General features: G+C 53.2%; 1 protein-coding gene across 1 annotated transcript; it reads left to right on the top strand.

Moving 5' to 3' along the window:
- Positions 1-1,475: 1,475 nt before the first annotated feature.
- On the top strand, positions 1,476-13,036 carry LOC310650527 (filamin-C-like; the record flags this gene model as incomplete). Its single annotated transcript, XM_083380088.1, has 8 exons — positions 1,476-1,724; positions 2,777-2,874; positions 4,144-4,294; positions 4,764-4,882; positions 6,840-6,917; positions 7,391-7,553; positions 8,403-8,603; positions 12,922-13,036. Coding segments are annotated over 8 exons (1,174 nt in total), but the record flags the coding sequence as incomplete, so codon positions are not given.
- Between the last annotated feature and the right edge of the window lie 756 nt (positions 13,037-13,792).

Raw genomic sequence — 13,792 nt, 5'->3', positions numbered from 1 at the left:
GCCAATCGGTTGCCCAGCGTCTGAAGGTGGATCACGGCTAGGGTGAAAAAGGGTCGTAAGTCAAATTTGGGGTTTTTTCTCAGTTGTAACTTGGGACGGTCTCTAAACGGACTGTGGTCCGTTGTAGAGAACTGCCTATAGCCCACGTTCCTGGCAAACCTGGAGGCGTCCGTACGAAAGGGAGCTCCTGAGCATGTGCAAAGGGCCCTTCTGGCATCGCTGGGTGGTCCCCTGCCCCTCCCCAAGGGCTGGCTCTGAGGGGGGAGAGGAGGGCATGCCTTGAGAGGCTGGCCGACCCGGGGAAATGGGGAAGGGTCTGGGGTCAGGAGACTCTTCTGCTCCCCCCCCCCGGGGGTCCCCTCCTGGCATCCTGAGAGGCATCTGATCGGGAGGAGGGGGGGCTGTCGCCGTCTGCCTGGGCTGACCTCTGTAGCCCGTTTCCCTCCTGGGCGCGATCCAGGGGACCTTCCGCTGGACGTTTCAGTGGCTGCTTTTTGCCCCTGGCGAAGTTTGTGCCTGCGAAGGATGGGGGGGGGAGTGTTTGCATGCTTCGGGGGGTGGGGTGGGGTGGAAAGAGTGACCCCTTCCTCCCTCTGCCCCCCCTCAACACACTTCCCCCATTTTTTCTTTTTTCTTTTTTCTTTTTGAGAACACAAGCCCGGTGCCAACTGTGGGCTTTGAGTCTTTCAGGGGAGTAAGCTTGGGAGTTAAAAATGTCGTATTGTGGAAAAGCCAAATCAATTTGTCTGTCTGTCTGTCTCTTATCATCTGTCTGTCTGCCTATCTATCTATCTATCTCTGTTTATATCTATGTATGTATGTATGTATGTATGTATGTATGTATGTATGTATGTATCTATCTATCTATCTATCTATCTATCTATCTATCTATCTATCTATCTATCTATCATCTTCTGTATATCATCTATCTGTTTATATCTATCTGTCTATTATCTTCTATATAACATCTTATCATATATCATCTATCATTGTCTATATAGCATCTATCATGTATCATCTATATGTGTTTATATCTGTCTGTCTATCTATCTATCTATCTATCTATCTATCTATCTATCTATCTATCTATCTATCTATCTATCTATCATCTATCATCTATTATGTATCACCTATCTATATCTATCTGTTTATATCTGTCTGTCTGTCCGTCCACCTGTACCTGGCACTTTGGTAAATAAGTTGTGTCCCCCCCCCTTCTTTGTGGCAGCCCCTCGAATACCAGAAGCCTGCTACCTTGTTCCTCCCCCCCCCCGGTCCCTCTTTTCCCTAGATTGGCCCTACCCAATTCCAGCCCCCGTCCTTGGTATGTTTCTGTCTCCAGGCCTTTGATCATCCTTGTGGCTCTTCTCTGCACTTTCCCCAAACTCTCCACCTGCTTTGTGTCGCGTGGGGACCCTTCTGGGCGTGGAGGGAAGGTCCTCACCGGTGTACCCCCTTCCGTTTCTGCCCCGCAGACAGCAAAGCCATCGTGGACGGCAACCTGAAGCTGATCCTGGGGCTGATCTGGACCCTCATCCTGCACTACTCCATCTCCATGCCCATGTGGGAGGACGAGGACGAGGACGACGCCAAGAAGCAGACGCCCAAGCAGCGTCTCCTGGGCTGGATCCAGAACAAAGTGCCACAGCTGCCCATCACCAACTTCAACCGGGACTGGCAGGACGGCAAGGCCTTGGGAGCGCTGGTGGACAACTGCGCCCCAGGTGAGCCTGCGTGGGGGAGAGGGGCAGAGTGGACGGAGGGAGGGGAGGGAGACGCACTGGATGGAACTGGACGGCCATGCTGGACCTGATGCCCTGCGGAGGGGATGGGATGAGTCATTGACTAGAGCCTTGGTGGAGCAGTGGGCTGATGCCTCCTTAAGTAACCCCAGCTGCCTGCCATTAGTGCAGGTTCGAGTCCCGCCAGACTCAAGGTTGACTCAGCCTTCCATCCTTCCGAGGTCGGTAAAATGAGGACCCAGATTGTTGGGGGCAATTAAGCTGACTTTGTAATAATGCCGCTTGGGGTGTGTGTGAAAGCCCTAATAAGCAGGCATATACATAGAATGAAGGCTACTGCTAAGCTTGTAAGCCGCCCTGAGTCTTCGGAGAAGGGCGGGATATAAATGGAATTAAAATAATAAAAAAAATAGTTGATCACATCTGGAGGGGTTTAAAATATATTTAGCCCTAAATGATGTATCCATCCATCCACCTTGTCATCCTTCCTTTCTTCCTTCCTTCCTTCCTTCCTTCCTTCCTTCCTTCCTTCCTTCCTTCCTTCCTTCCTTCCTTCCTTCCTTCCTCCCTCCCTCCCTCCCTTCTCTCTTCCCTCCCTCCCTCCTCTCCTCCCTCCCTCTTCCCTTTCCCTTCCCTCCCCCTCCCCTGCTTCACCAAAGAAGCAGCTCACTTCATCAGCCGGGAACCAAACAAAATTTCCCTCTTGCATCCGGCCATTTATCGACTCAGGATGCAACCTAGGTTTCCTCCCGACTTTTGTCCTGAACAATGACCCTGCAGGGTAGGCCGTGCTGAGAGAGAAGGGCTGGTTCCCCAGCCAGCCAACATCCAGGGCTGCGTCTGAATTTGAACCCAGAACCTAACCCCCGTCGCTTCTCTCGCACGCGCCCAACTTCAAACCCGGGTCCCTGGCTGGCCGCATCCCGCGTCCTTGCAGAAGGGACCCCGGTTGGACCCCCCTTCCCAGACGACATGGGGGGGCGTCTTTTGGATCTCTGTGCCCCCTCTGACTCTCTCTTTGCTTTCCCTCCCAGGCCTGTGCCCAGACTGGGAGACCTGGGACCCCAGGCAGCCGGTGGAGAACGCCCGCGAAGCCATGCAGCAAGCCGATGACTGGCTGGGGGTCCCTCAGGTACCCCTTGAAGATCGGGGTGGGGGCAGCCGGGGGGGCGGGTGGGTGGGGCAGAAGATCCTGGCACCAGGAAGGGGAGCCTCCTGGGAAAAACCATCAGGAGCGAAGAAACACCAGCAGCAGAAGAAGGAATTAAAAAACAAATAATAGGCTGTGCTGAGACGGGCAGACTTGCTTTAAGGTTGGAGGAAACAGAACATTTTCAGACTTGGGACCTATTTTAATCGATGGCACACTGGCTGAGGAATTCTGGGAGTCGAAGTCCAGGACTTCAAACGTGGCCCTTTTAGGGCTTGTGGACTTCACCTCCCAGAATTCCTCAGCCAGGCGCACTGGCTGAGGAATTCTGGGAGTCGAAATCCAGAACTTCAAACGTGGCCCTTTCAGGGCTTGTGGACTTCAACTCCCAGAATTCCTCAGCCAGGCGCACTGGCTGAGGAATTCTGGGAGTCGAAGTCCAGAACTTCAAACCTGGCCCTTTTAGGATTTGTGGACTTCACCTCCCAGAATTCCTCAGCCAGGCACGTGTGCCTGGCTGAGGAATTCTGGGAGTTGGAAGTCCACAAGTCATCAAAGGGCCAAGTTTGAAGACCCCTGGCTTCTATGGTCCATGCTGGCTGAGGAATTCTGGGAGTTGAAGTCCAGAACTTCAAACCTGGCCCTTTTAGGATTTGTGGACTTCACCTCCCAGAATTCCTCAGCCAGGCACGTGTGCCTGGCTGAGGAATTCTGGGAGTTGGAAGTCCACAAGTCATCAAAGGGCCAAGTTTGAAGACCCCTGGCTTCTATGGTCCATGCTGGCTGAGGAATTCTGGGAGTTGAAGTCCAGAACTTCAAACGTGGCCCTTTCAGGGCTTGTGGACTTCAACTCCCAGAATTCCTCAGCCAGGCACAAGTCCATGTGAAGTCCACAAGTCCTAAAAGGGCCACGTTTGAAGACCCCTGGCTTCTATGGTCCATGCTGTCTGAGGAATTCTGGGAGTTGAAGTCCACAAGTCCTAAAAGGGCCACGTTGGAAGACCCCTGGGTTAGAGAAAAGATTTAGGGATTAGGAATTTAATTTGTATTAGTGAAGAAGATGTTTCTGTTGAATGGTTACTATATGCAGGCAGTGCCCCCCCCCCAAAAAACCAGGAGCTTTGCAAGGGGCAGGCGGAAATCCATCAGGTTCAGCTTCTCAGCTAACCATATCGCGCTTGCTGGGGAAAAAAAAACAAACCAGGGTGCCCACTCCGAATTCCCCGAATGGATTTGTGTTTCTCTTTGCAGGTGATTGCCCCGGAAGAGATAGTGGACCCCAACGTGGATGAGCACTCGGTCATGACTTACCTGTCGCAGTTCCCCAAGGCCAAACTCAAACCCGGAGCCCCCTTGCACTCCAAGCAGGTCAACCCCAAGAAGGCCAAGGCCTACGGGCCCGGTAAGCAGCGCTCAGGGGGGGGGCAGAGAAGGTGGGGCCGAGGGTCCCAGCGCTGGGGGAGGCCAGATAATGAGGGAATAGTTGCCCCTTCCGGGTCTCTCCTTGTTGGCTCAGCCAATCTTGCTCTTTTAGCAAGTCAGCGAGCCAAGTTCCACATTCCAGTCTTCCCTTCCCTTCCCACTTCCACTTCCTCCTCTTTCCTGCTTCCCTTTCCCTTCCTTTCTCTTCTCCCCCTTTCCCCCTTCTTCCCCTTCCTTCTCTTCCTTTCTTGTTTCCTCTTTTCCCTTCCTTCGCCTTCCCCTTCTTCTTCCTCCCTTTCCTGATTCCCTTTCCGCCTTCTTCGCCTCCTCCCATGCCTCCTCCTCCTCCTCCTCCTCCTCCATTTCCCCTCCTCCTCCTCCCTCCCTCCCTCTTATGGAGCCAAGGCTGCCCTTCACCCACCTGGCCAACCTGTCTCACCTTTGCCCAGGTATCGAACCCCATGGAAACACGGTGCTGAAACCAGCCCATTTCACAGTGGAGACCCTCGAGGCCGGTTTGGGAGAGGTTCTGGTCTACATTGAAGACCCCGAGGGACACACGGAAGAGGTAGGCCATCCCCCCCACCCTCCTCGGTGCCCGGAGTGTGCCCCAGGCAGGCCGGCCTCAACTTCCCCAGCCCCCTCCCCAATTGGCCCTTTAGCGTCTGCCCAGCCAGAATTCGGATCCCTGCTAATCCCTCTGCAAGATGCAAAGGACAATGGACCAGCGGAACGACTTGCCACCAGAAGTTGCGGCTGCTCCATCGCTGGAGGTTTTCCAGAGGAAATTGGACAACCCTTTGTCTGAGAGGGTATATAGGGGCTCCTGCTTGAAGGGGTTGGACTAGAAGACCTCCGAGGTCCCTTCCGACTCTGCTATTCTTTTATTCTGTCATTCTGTCTTTCTGTTATTCTGCTCACAGCCCCCCCCCCCATTTCCTTGGCAGTCTCTCTTTTGCCTCCTGCCCTGTGCGGGAGTCACATCTTTGGGTCTGAAATAAATAAATTAGGGGTTTTAAAGCAATCCACTGCTTCCCCCAAAGGGCTCGGAGAGACAGAAGCTGCCCTGGGCCGGCTGGCAGGAGACACACTGAGTAACAGAATAGTGGAAGGGACCTCCGAGGTCTTCTAGTCCAGCCCCCTGCTCAGGCAGGAGACGCTTGCAGAATAACAGAGTCAGGAGGGATCTTGGAGGTCTTCTAGTCCAACCTTTAACGATGGGGGGGTGAGGTGTTACCCCCCCCGTTGATAGGGCTCGCAACTTGGGCGTCCTCCTGGACTCCCGGCTCAACATTGAAGACCACATAGGAGCCGTGACCAGGGGGGCTTTTGCCCAGGTTCGCCTGGTGCGCCAGTTGCGGCCCTACCTGGACCGAGATGCCCTGCGCACAGTCACTCATGCGCTCGTGACCTCCCATTTAGACTACTGCAACGCTCTCTACATGGGGCTGCCCTTAAGGACCACTCGGAGTCTTCAGCTGGTGCAGAATGCGGCCGCGCGAGTTGTGATGGGGGTTTCCCGATACTCCCATGTAACACCTCTACTCCGCGAGCTGCATTGGCTTCCGGTTGCCCTCCGGGTGAGATTCAAGGTGCTGGTGATGACCTATAAAGCCCTAAATGGCTTGGGTCCGGGATATCTGAGGGAACACCTGCTGCCGGCATCAAGCTCCCTTCGTCCTGTGCGCTCCCACAGGGAGGGTCTTCTCAGGGTGCCACCGGTAAGAGATTGCCGGCGGGTGACACCCAGGGATAGGGCCTTCTCAGTGGGTGCGCCTGCCCTCTGGAACCAGCTGCCGGTGGAGCTGAGAACTGCCCCCGACCTTCGTTCATTCCGCCGGGACCTGAAGACCTGGCTCTTCGAGCTTTCCGGCCAGGACTGAGAATTTTAATTTTAATTTTAACTGGGGTTTTTATTTGTTCAGCAATTGATACAATTTTTTAAATTGTTTTTAACTTTTGTATTTTTCGTTTTAATCACCCTGTAAAGCGCCCTGAGTCCTTCGGGAAAGGGCGGTATATAAATAAAATAAAAATAAATAAATAAATAAATAAATAAATAAATAAATAAATAAATAAATAAATAAATAATAAACCCCTTGCAGGGGAAGCCATACCATTCCAGACAAACGGCTGTCCAGTCTCCTCTTTAAAACCTCCAGCGGCGACGGAGCACCCACAACTTCTGGAGGCCAGCCGTTCCACTGATTGATTGTTCAGACACTCAAAAGACCCCTATCTTTCCCTCCTTCTCTCCTCCCCCTGCCCCAAGGGACATTAAAGTTTCCCCACCATGCCCACCATCCTCTCTCCCTCCCTCCCTGCCAGGCTGTTTTCGAGATCCTCAGCTGCTCCAGCTGGCACCGCCGGGCAAGCCAGGCATCGCCTGGGCCGGCCGTGACTCTGCTGGCATCTGGGCTGGAGAAGTCTGGAGGTTGTGCGGAGTGACAGGTGTCAGCTGTTGCCACCAGCCGCTGGCACGCCTGGGTAACCCCCCCTCCCCTCCCCTCTCTTCCCTCCCCCAGGCCAAGGTGGTTGCCAACAACGACAAGAATCGGACCTATTCCGTCTCCTACGTGCCCAAGGTGGCCGGATTGCACAAGGTGAGATGACCATTCTGGAGGGAGTGGGTGGCGGGGTGACCTCTGTGGACCGATCTCCCCCTTAAAAAAGTGCAGACCATAATAAAAGCACAGGGGGTCCCCGACCCACAACCGTTCAAAGCGACTGTTCAAAGTTACGACGGCGGCAGTGGGAAAAGCCACTTTTGACGATTTTTTTGCACTTAACCAGTGCAAAACCCGGCCCATCGAGTTCACTTTAACGGCCGCAGCAATTTGCTTAACGGCCACCACCACCGCAGAAAAGGTTGTAAAATCAGGTTGGCCACACCTGGGTGACCTGATTTACAGCCGACGTGACAGGATGACTGTAAGCCGAAGGTGACTTGTAAATGTGGTTTTCCTTTTGAGCTTACATCTTTTGCAACCGGGAAGGTCCAAGTCAGTTTCTCACTGTCTGCTGGCTTGTCCAATTTCTCTTGATTTCCCCCCCCCCCCCCGTTTCTCCCACCCAGGTCACTGTCCTCTTTGCGGGGCAAAATATTGACCGGAGCCCCTTCGAAGTCAACGTGGGCATGGCGCTCGGGGACGCCAGCAAGGTGACGGCCCGTGGACCAGGCCTGGAACCCGTGGGAAACGTGGCCAACAAACCCACTTACTTTGACATCTACACCGCAGGTAAGGGTGGGGGTTAAATCGGGTGGGGCAAGCGGGAGCAGGGCACATTGTTCTGCCTAATACAGGTAGTCCCCGACTTACACCCACTTGCTTAGCGACCCTTTGAAGTGACAAACACACTGGAAAAAAAGCCACTAATGACCAGTCCTCACACTTATGACCATCACAGCATGCTTTTCAACCTTCCCGGATGGCTTCCGACAAGAAAAGTCAGTAAGGGAAGCTGGGCTTGCTTGATGAAACCTCCCCCCCCACCCCGATTCTCTGAACCACTGCAGTGATTCGCTTAACGGCCGTGACAAAAATGTTTGCAAACACAGGTGTGATTTATTTAACAACTTCCATGCTTAGCAGTGGAAAGTCTGGCCTCACTTGTGATTGTAAGTCGAGGATTGCCTACATATATTTGTGGGTGCTCCAACACTGGACGTTTTTAAGAAGAGACTGGACAACTGTGTGTCTGAAATGGTGTAGGGTTTCCTGCCTGAGCAAGGGGTTGGACTAGATGACCTCCAAGGTCCCTTCCAACTTCTATTCTATTCTATTCTATTCTATTCTATTCTATTCTATTCTATTCTATTCTATTCTATTCTATTCTATTCTATTCTATTCTATATTTTATTCTATTCTATTCTGTATTTTATTATTCTATTCTATTCTATTCTATTCTATTCTATTCTATTCTATTCTATTCTATTCTATTCTATTCTATTCTATTCTATTCTATTCTATTCTATTCTATTCTATTCTATTCTATTCTATTCTATTCTGTTCTAATTTATATTTTGGGGGGAATCAAAAGAATTTCGTAAGCAATCCAGGCGATTAACGGGGGTCTTCCGTCTGCAGGGGCCGGGGCCGGTGATGTGGGGGTGGTGATCGTGGACCCCCAGGGACGTCGGGACACGGTGGAGGTGGTCTTGGAAGACAAAGGGGACAACATTTTCCGCTGCACTTATCGGCCTGTCCTGGAGGGTCCCCACATCATCTACGTCACCTTTGCGGGGGCTCAGATTCCCAAAAGCCCTTTCACGGTCAACGTGGCGGAAGGTAAGACACCCTAACCCCCTCCCCAGCTCTCCTGGGGTTCCCTCTTCCTCCCCTCTGTCTCCTTTTTAATTCCCACTGACACCCCCCACCACCCCCACCATGCTTGTTTGCCATCTCTAATGACCTCCTGACCACTAAACCCCCCCCCCGAGATGCCCGCCGAAGCTGATCCAAGCAAGGGAGGGCTAGAAGTGGCTGTTAGAAGGTCTCCAGATGTTCTGGGTTCAAATTCCCGGCCAGATTGGGGTGGAGGTGGGGGGCTGACTCAGGTGGCCAAAGTGACCGGGTTGACGAAATCTCTCGGCGAAGTCTACCCCACAGAGTTGTGCGGTTTGTGAGGAAGGCTCTCTGCTTTGTTTGGGGAGAAGGTGCAACGTGAGTGTGGGTTCAACAGCTCCAAGAAGGCTCCACGCCCATTTGCACCACTCGGGCGACCCCGAGGACACGGGTAAAACCTCCAAGGGGCCTCAACGGCTCCCTGAAAGGAAACCAGCTTTCTGCAAGGAGTATAAATCCTCCCATTCCCCACCATCCGGTCAGAGCTGAGGAAGCTTCTCGGAGGAGGAGCGAAAGGTCTTCGAAGGAAAAAACGAGAAAATCCAGTCGCCTCCTGAAAAAAAATAAAAAAAAATAAGCACAACCTGGAGGACTGAGCATCTCCATAGACATTTGGCCCCCCCAAACTTGCCTCATGATCTTAACACAGCTGTCCCCAAAACCTTTCTGGCTTTGTGGACTGGTGGTGGTGGTGAGAAGGGACGGTTTCGCACGAGCGGCAGGCGAGAGTCCGCGCACAACTCCATTGGCACAAGCGGTGGGCACAGGCGCGCCCGCGGCTTGCACAATTGGAGCTTTGCACGGGCGTGCATTTGCCTGCTGCTCATGGAAGTGGATTTGCACCCGTGCTCGCCTGCTGCTTCCACCGCCCAGTTCTGAACCAGCCACGGCCCGCTACTGGTCCGTGGCTCACTGGGTTGTGGACCCCTGTCTTAACAGATAATAATAATGATAATGCTAAACTTTATTGTCCTTTTCCTCTGGGCACAGCGGCACACATTAAAAATGAAATGTAGTTGCTCGCTCTCAAGGGAGCATGCTTAAAAACATACTACATACAACATATGTAGAGACCTACACCCTTGTGTATAAGCATGCTCGTCTTTCAAAGCTAACCATCCTTGTTTCCGTGCTGGAGAAGGAAGGAGATTCTCTAGCACAGGGCTAGGCAAACTTGGCTCTTTTAGGACTCGTGGACTTCAACTCCCAGAATTCCTGAGCCAGCCACGCTGAGGGGAAAGGGAGAGGTTTCCAAGCTGAAACATGCTGGCTCAGGAATTCTGGGAGGTGAAGTCCACGAGTCATGAGAGGGCCATAGTTCCCCCATGCTGGCTCAGGAATTCTGGGAGTTGAAGTCCACAGGTTATGAGGGGGCCATAGTTCCCCCTTGCTGGCTGAGGAATTCTGGGAGTTGAAGTCCACGAGTCATGAGGGGGCCATAGTTCCCCCATGCTGGCTCAGGAATTCTGGGAGTTGAAGTCCATGAGTCATGAAGGGGCCATAGTTCCCCCATGCTGGCTCAGGAATTCTGGGAGTTGAAGTCCATGAGTCATGAAGGGGCCATAGTTCCCCCATGCTGGCTCAGGAATTCTGGGAGTTGAAGTCCACCAGTCATGAGCGGGCCATAGTTCCCCCATGCTGGCTCAGGAATTCTGGGAGTTGAAGTCCATGAGTCATGAAGGGGCCATAGTTCCCCCATGCTGGCTCAGGAATTCTGGGAGTTGAAGTCCATGAGTCATGAAGGGGCCATAGTTCCCCCATGCTGGCTCAGGAATTCTGGGAGTTGAAGTCCACAAGTTATGAGGGGGCCATAGTTCCCCCATGCTGGCTCAGGAATTCTGGGAGTTGAAGTCCACAAGTTATGAGGGGGCCATAGTTCCCCCATGCTGGCTGAGGAATTCTAGGAGTTGAAGTCCACGAGTCATAAAGGGGGCCATAGTTCCCCCATGCTGGCTGAGGAATTCTGGGAGTTGAAGTCCGCCAGTCATGACGTGGCCATAGTTTTCCCCGTGCTGGCTCAGGAATTCTGGGAGTTGAAGTCCACGAGTCATGAAGGGGCCATAGCTCCCCCATGCTGGCTGAGGAATTCTGGGAGTTGAAATCCACGAGTCATGAAGGGGCTAAGGTTGCCTATCCCTGCCTAGCCTGATGGGAACCCGTTTTACTGATAAAAAAGAATATTTGTAGCCCAGGCTGGAGAAGCTGGCTGGGGAATTATGGGAGTTGAAGTCCACACGTCGTCGGGTTGTCGAGCTTGAGATATACCGATTCAGAGAATTTTTTTTTAAAAAAAGCTGTTTGTGTGTTGTCTCTGTTGACCTGCAAAGTGAATTTGTGTGGGAATATAGGAAATTCCTCACCTTATGACTGCAACGGAGCCCCACAATTCTGTTGCTAAGCGAGACATTTGTTAATTGAGTTTTGCCCCATTTGACGACTTGTCTCGCCACCATTGTTAAGTGGATCGCTGTGGTTGGCAACACGGTTGTTAAATGAATCCACCTTCCCCCCTTGACTTTACTGGTCAGGAGGTCACAAAAGGAGATCACTTGACACACCCCCCCGGGGGACGCTGTGACCGTCATAAATACGAGCCAGTTGCCAAGCGCCCGAATTTTGATCACGTGAGCACGGGGATGCTGCGACGGTCGTAAGTGTGAAAAACGGTCGCAAGGCGCTTCTTTCAGCAGCGTGGTAACTTTGAAAGGTCACTAAACGAAATGTTTTAAGTCAGGGACTATCTGTACTCAGGTAAACCTTTTTCCGATTCCATTCCGCCATCCCTGTCCGCGGTGCCCCAGTGATGGACTTCAGCAACCTTCGTCCCCAGCCGCACGGTTTTGGTCTTTGTAGTCCAAGCCAGGTAGCAATTTGGCCTCTGCTTTGCTGCTCCCTGGACTTCCTCAGGGCTGGAGAGCTGACCTGCGCGCTGTCCATCATCCCCGGCTTTCCTGCAAGGAAAAACAGGAACCGCTGACACATCGGTGCTTCCTGCACCCTGCAACCCCACCCTGCACAAATATTTTTCCTAGATTTCCTAAACTTTCTTCCGGAAATGGCTCGGGGTGCATTCCATGCAGGCAGCAGAGCTGGGTTTTTTTTCACCTCCATTTCTATCGTTTGCAACATTTCCCCGAAACACAGGCAGTCCTCGACTTACGACAGTTCATTTAGCGGCCGTCCCAAGTTACAGCAGCGCTGCAAAAAACAAGACTGATGACCGTTTTTCACACTTAACGGCCGTCGCAGGCCTCCCCGTGGTCACGTGGTCAAAATTCAGACGCTTGGCCACTGACTGATTCTTAATGACGGTTGCGTGATCCCCTTTTGCGACCTCGGGACGAGCAAAGTCAAGAGAGAAGCCAGATTCAGTTAGCAACGGGCAGGTTTCCATTGTGGTCGTAAGTCAAGGAGTGCCTGTTTGTGAACCAGATCACCTGTTCTTCCTTGGAAAATCTCAGTTTGTGTGTTTTGTGTGGGTGTGTTTTTGCGTGGGTGTAAAATCCATTTCTCATGTAAGAGGGGGACGTAGCAAGAAGTTTGAAAGAAAAAAAAAATCTGGAGCAGGTTACGCCTAGGGCAGGGGCAGGCAACCTTGGCTCTTTTATGACTCGTGGACTTCAACTCCCAGAATTCCTGAGCAACTGGTTCAGGAATTCTGGGAGTTGAAGTCCACGAGTCATAAAAGAGCCAAGGTTGCCTAGCCCTGCCCTAGGGTGAAGAAAATCCCTCTAAATATGCTCAGAGGCAGCTCCAGGTTGAAGCTTAGAATCAGCTGAATGGGCTCGTATGCCAGGGGTGCCCAGTCCTTGGGCTGTGGCCCACTAAACCAGGCCGTGGAAGCGACACGTGAGCGAGCGCAGGCACGCAGCTCCACTCGCACGGCATCATTTTTGCGACGTGCGTGCCTGCGTGCGTGTGCCCACCGCGTGTGCAAATGGAGCTGCGTGCACGCTCATCTGCCACACGCACGTAAACGTTCCCTCCCCCTCACTCCCTGCCGGACAGCTTGGGGGAACGCTGTTCTATGCAGCCCTTTCCCATTTCACAGATGGGCAAACTGAGGCCAGACACCTGGGTCTCCCCTTCAGGCTGATCCCTGCTGCCTTTAAGGGGGTCTCGGTTCTCAGGTCCCCCAAACTACTTTCTCCCTCGGCTTCCTTGACCACCACCACCACCCTGGGGTCCACCCCATCTCTCTCTCTCTCTCTCTCTCCCCGCCCCCTTAGTAACCCTTCTCTCTTCCCTCCGGCTTCCGCAGCACCGCCTCCCGCCCCCCCCCGCCGGCGTCTCCCCCATTCAGATCATCCCTCAGTCCGTCTGTACCCCGCCCGCCGATGCCAAGAAAATGCCACCCCCCACTCTGCCCAAGCCACGTAAACCAAGTTAGTAGCGCCCAAATCGGCTTGCGCCCCCCCCCCTTGCTCTTGCCCGCCTTGGCATGGGTCGATCCGGTGAGAGCATGGCATGGGTGAGGTTCCGGTTTCGTCCCGGCACTTCCCGGGTTTTCCAGCCAGGATGGTGAACCAGGCTTAGTTGCAAAAGTCGCCCGGTGGTTTCAACGGAGGCTTAAGCAGCCCTGGCAGAGCTTAGAGGGGTGGGGAGACGTTGGCGCGATCCAGGCGCCCCTCAGTCGAAGCTGGGTGGCCTCCAACTGCCACGGCCTGCTTAACGGGTGCCGTGCAACAACGGGGGTGTGTGTATCCTTGCATGCTTGTGTGGCGCTCCTGGCTGGTGCGGTGGCTTTGTGCCCTGCATGGCTGTTGCATGAACTGAGACCCCCACCCCACCCCCCACAATCAGGTCGGATTGAGACTTCCTAACTTTGTGGCAGAGCCCTGAGGATGGATGGGAGGGGGTCTGGCCAGGGCTGGCTCCTTGGGCCTGCTTTGCCCACCCTGTGCTCATTAAATCTCCCCCCCTCTGTTTTTCTTTCTCACCTGCTCAGCCGTTCTTTAATCATCAATAATTGCTAATCCAATCCTAACTTTCCCTTACTCTCTTTCCCTCTTTTTGGGGGGCTGAAAAAAATCCTTCCTTCCTTCTTTCTCTGTCTCTTTCCTTCTTTCCTCTCTTCCTTCCTTCCTCCCCCTTCTTCCCTCCCTCCCTCCCTCCCTCCCTCCCTCCCTCCC

The sequence above is a fragment of the Vipera ursinii genome (assembly GCF_947247035.1).
Source record: "Vipera ursinii genome assembly, contig: scaffold_465, whole genome shotgun sequence".
Lineage (NCBI taxonomy): Eukaryota > Metazoa > Chordata > Lepidosauria > Squamata > Viperidae > Vipera > Vipera ursinii.
Note: the sequence above shows the minus strand (reverse complement) of the source record. Positions and strands in the feature narration are given on the sequence as shown.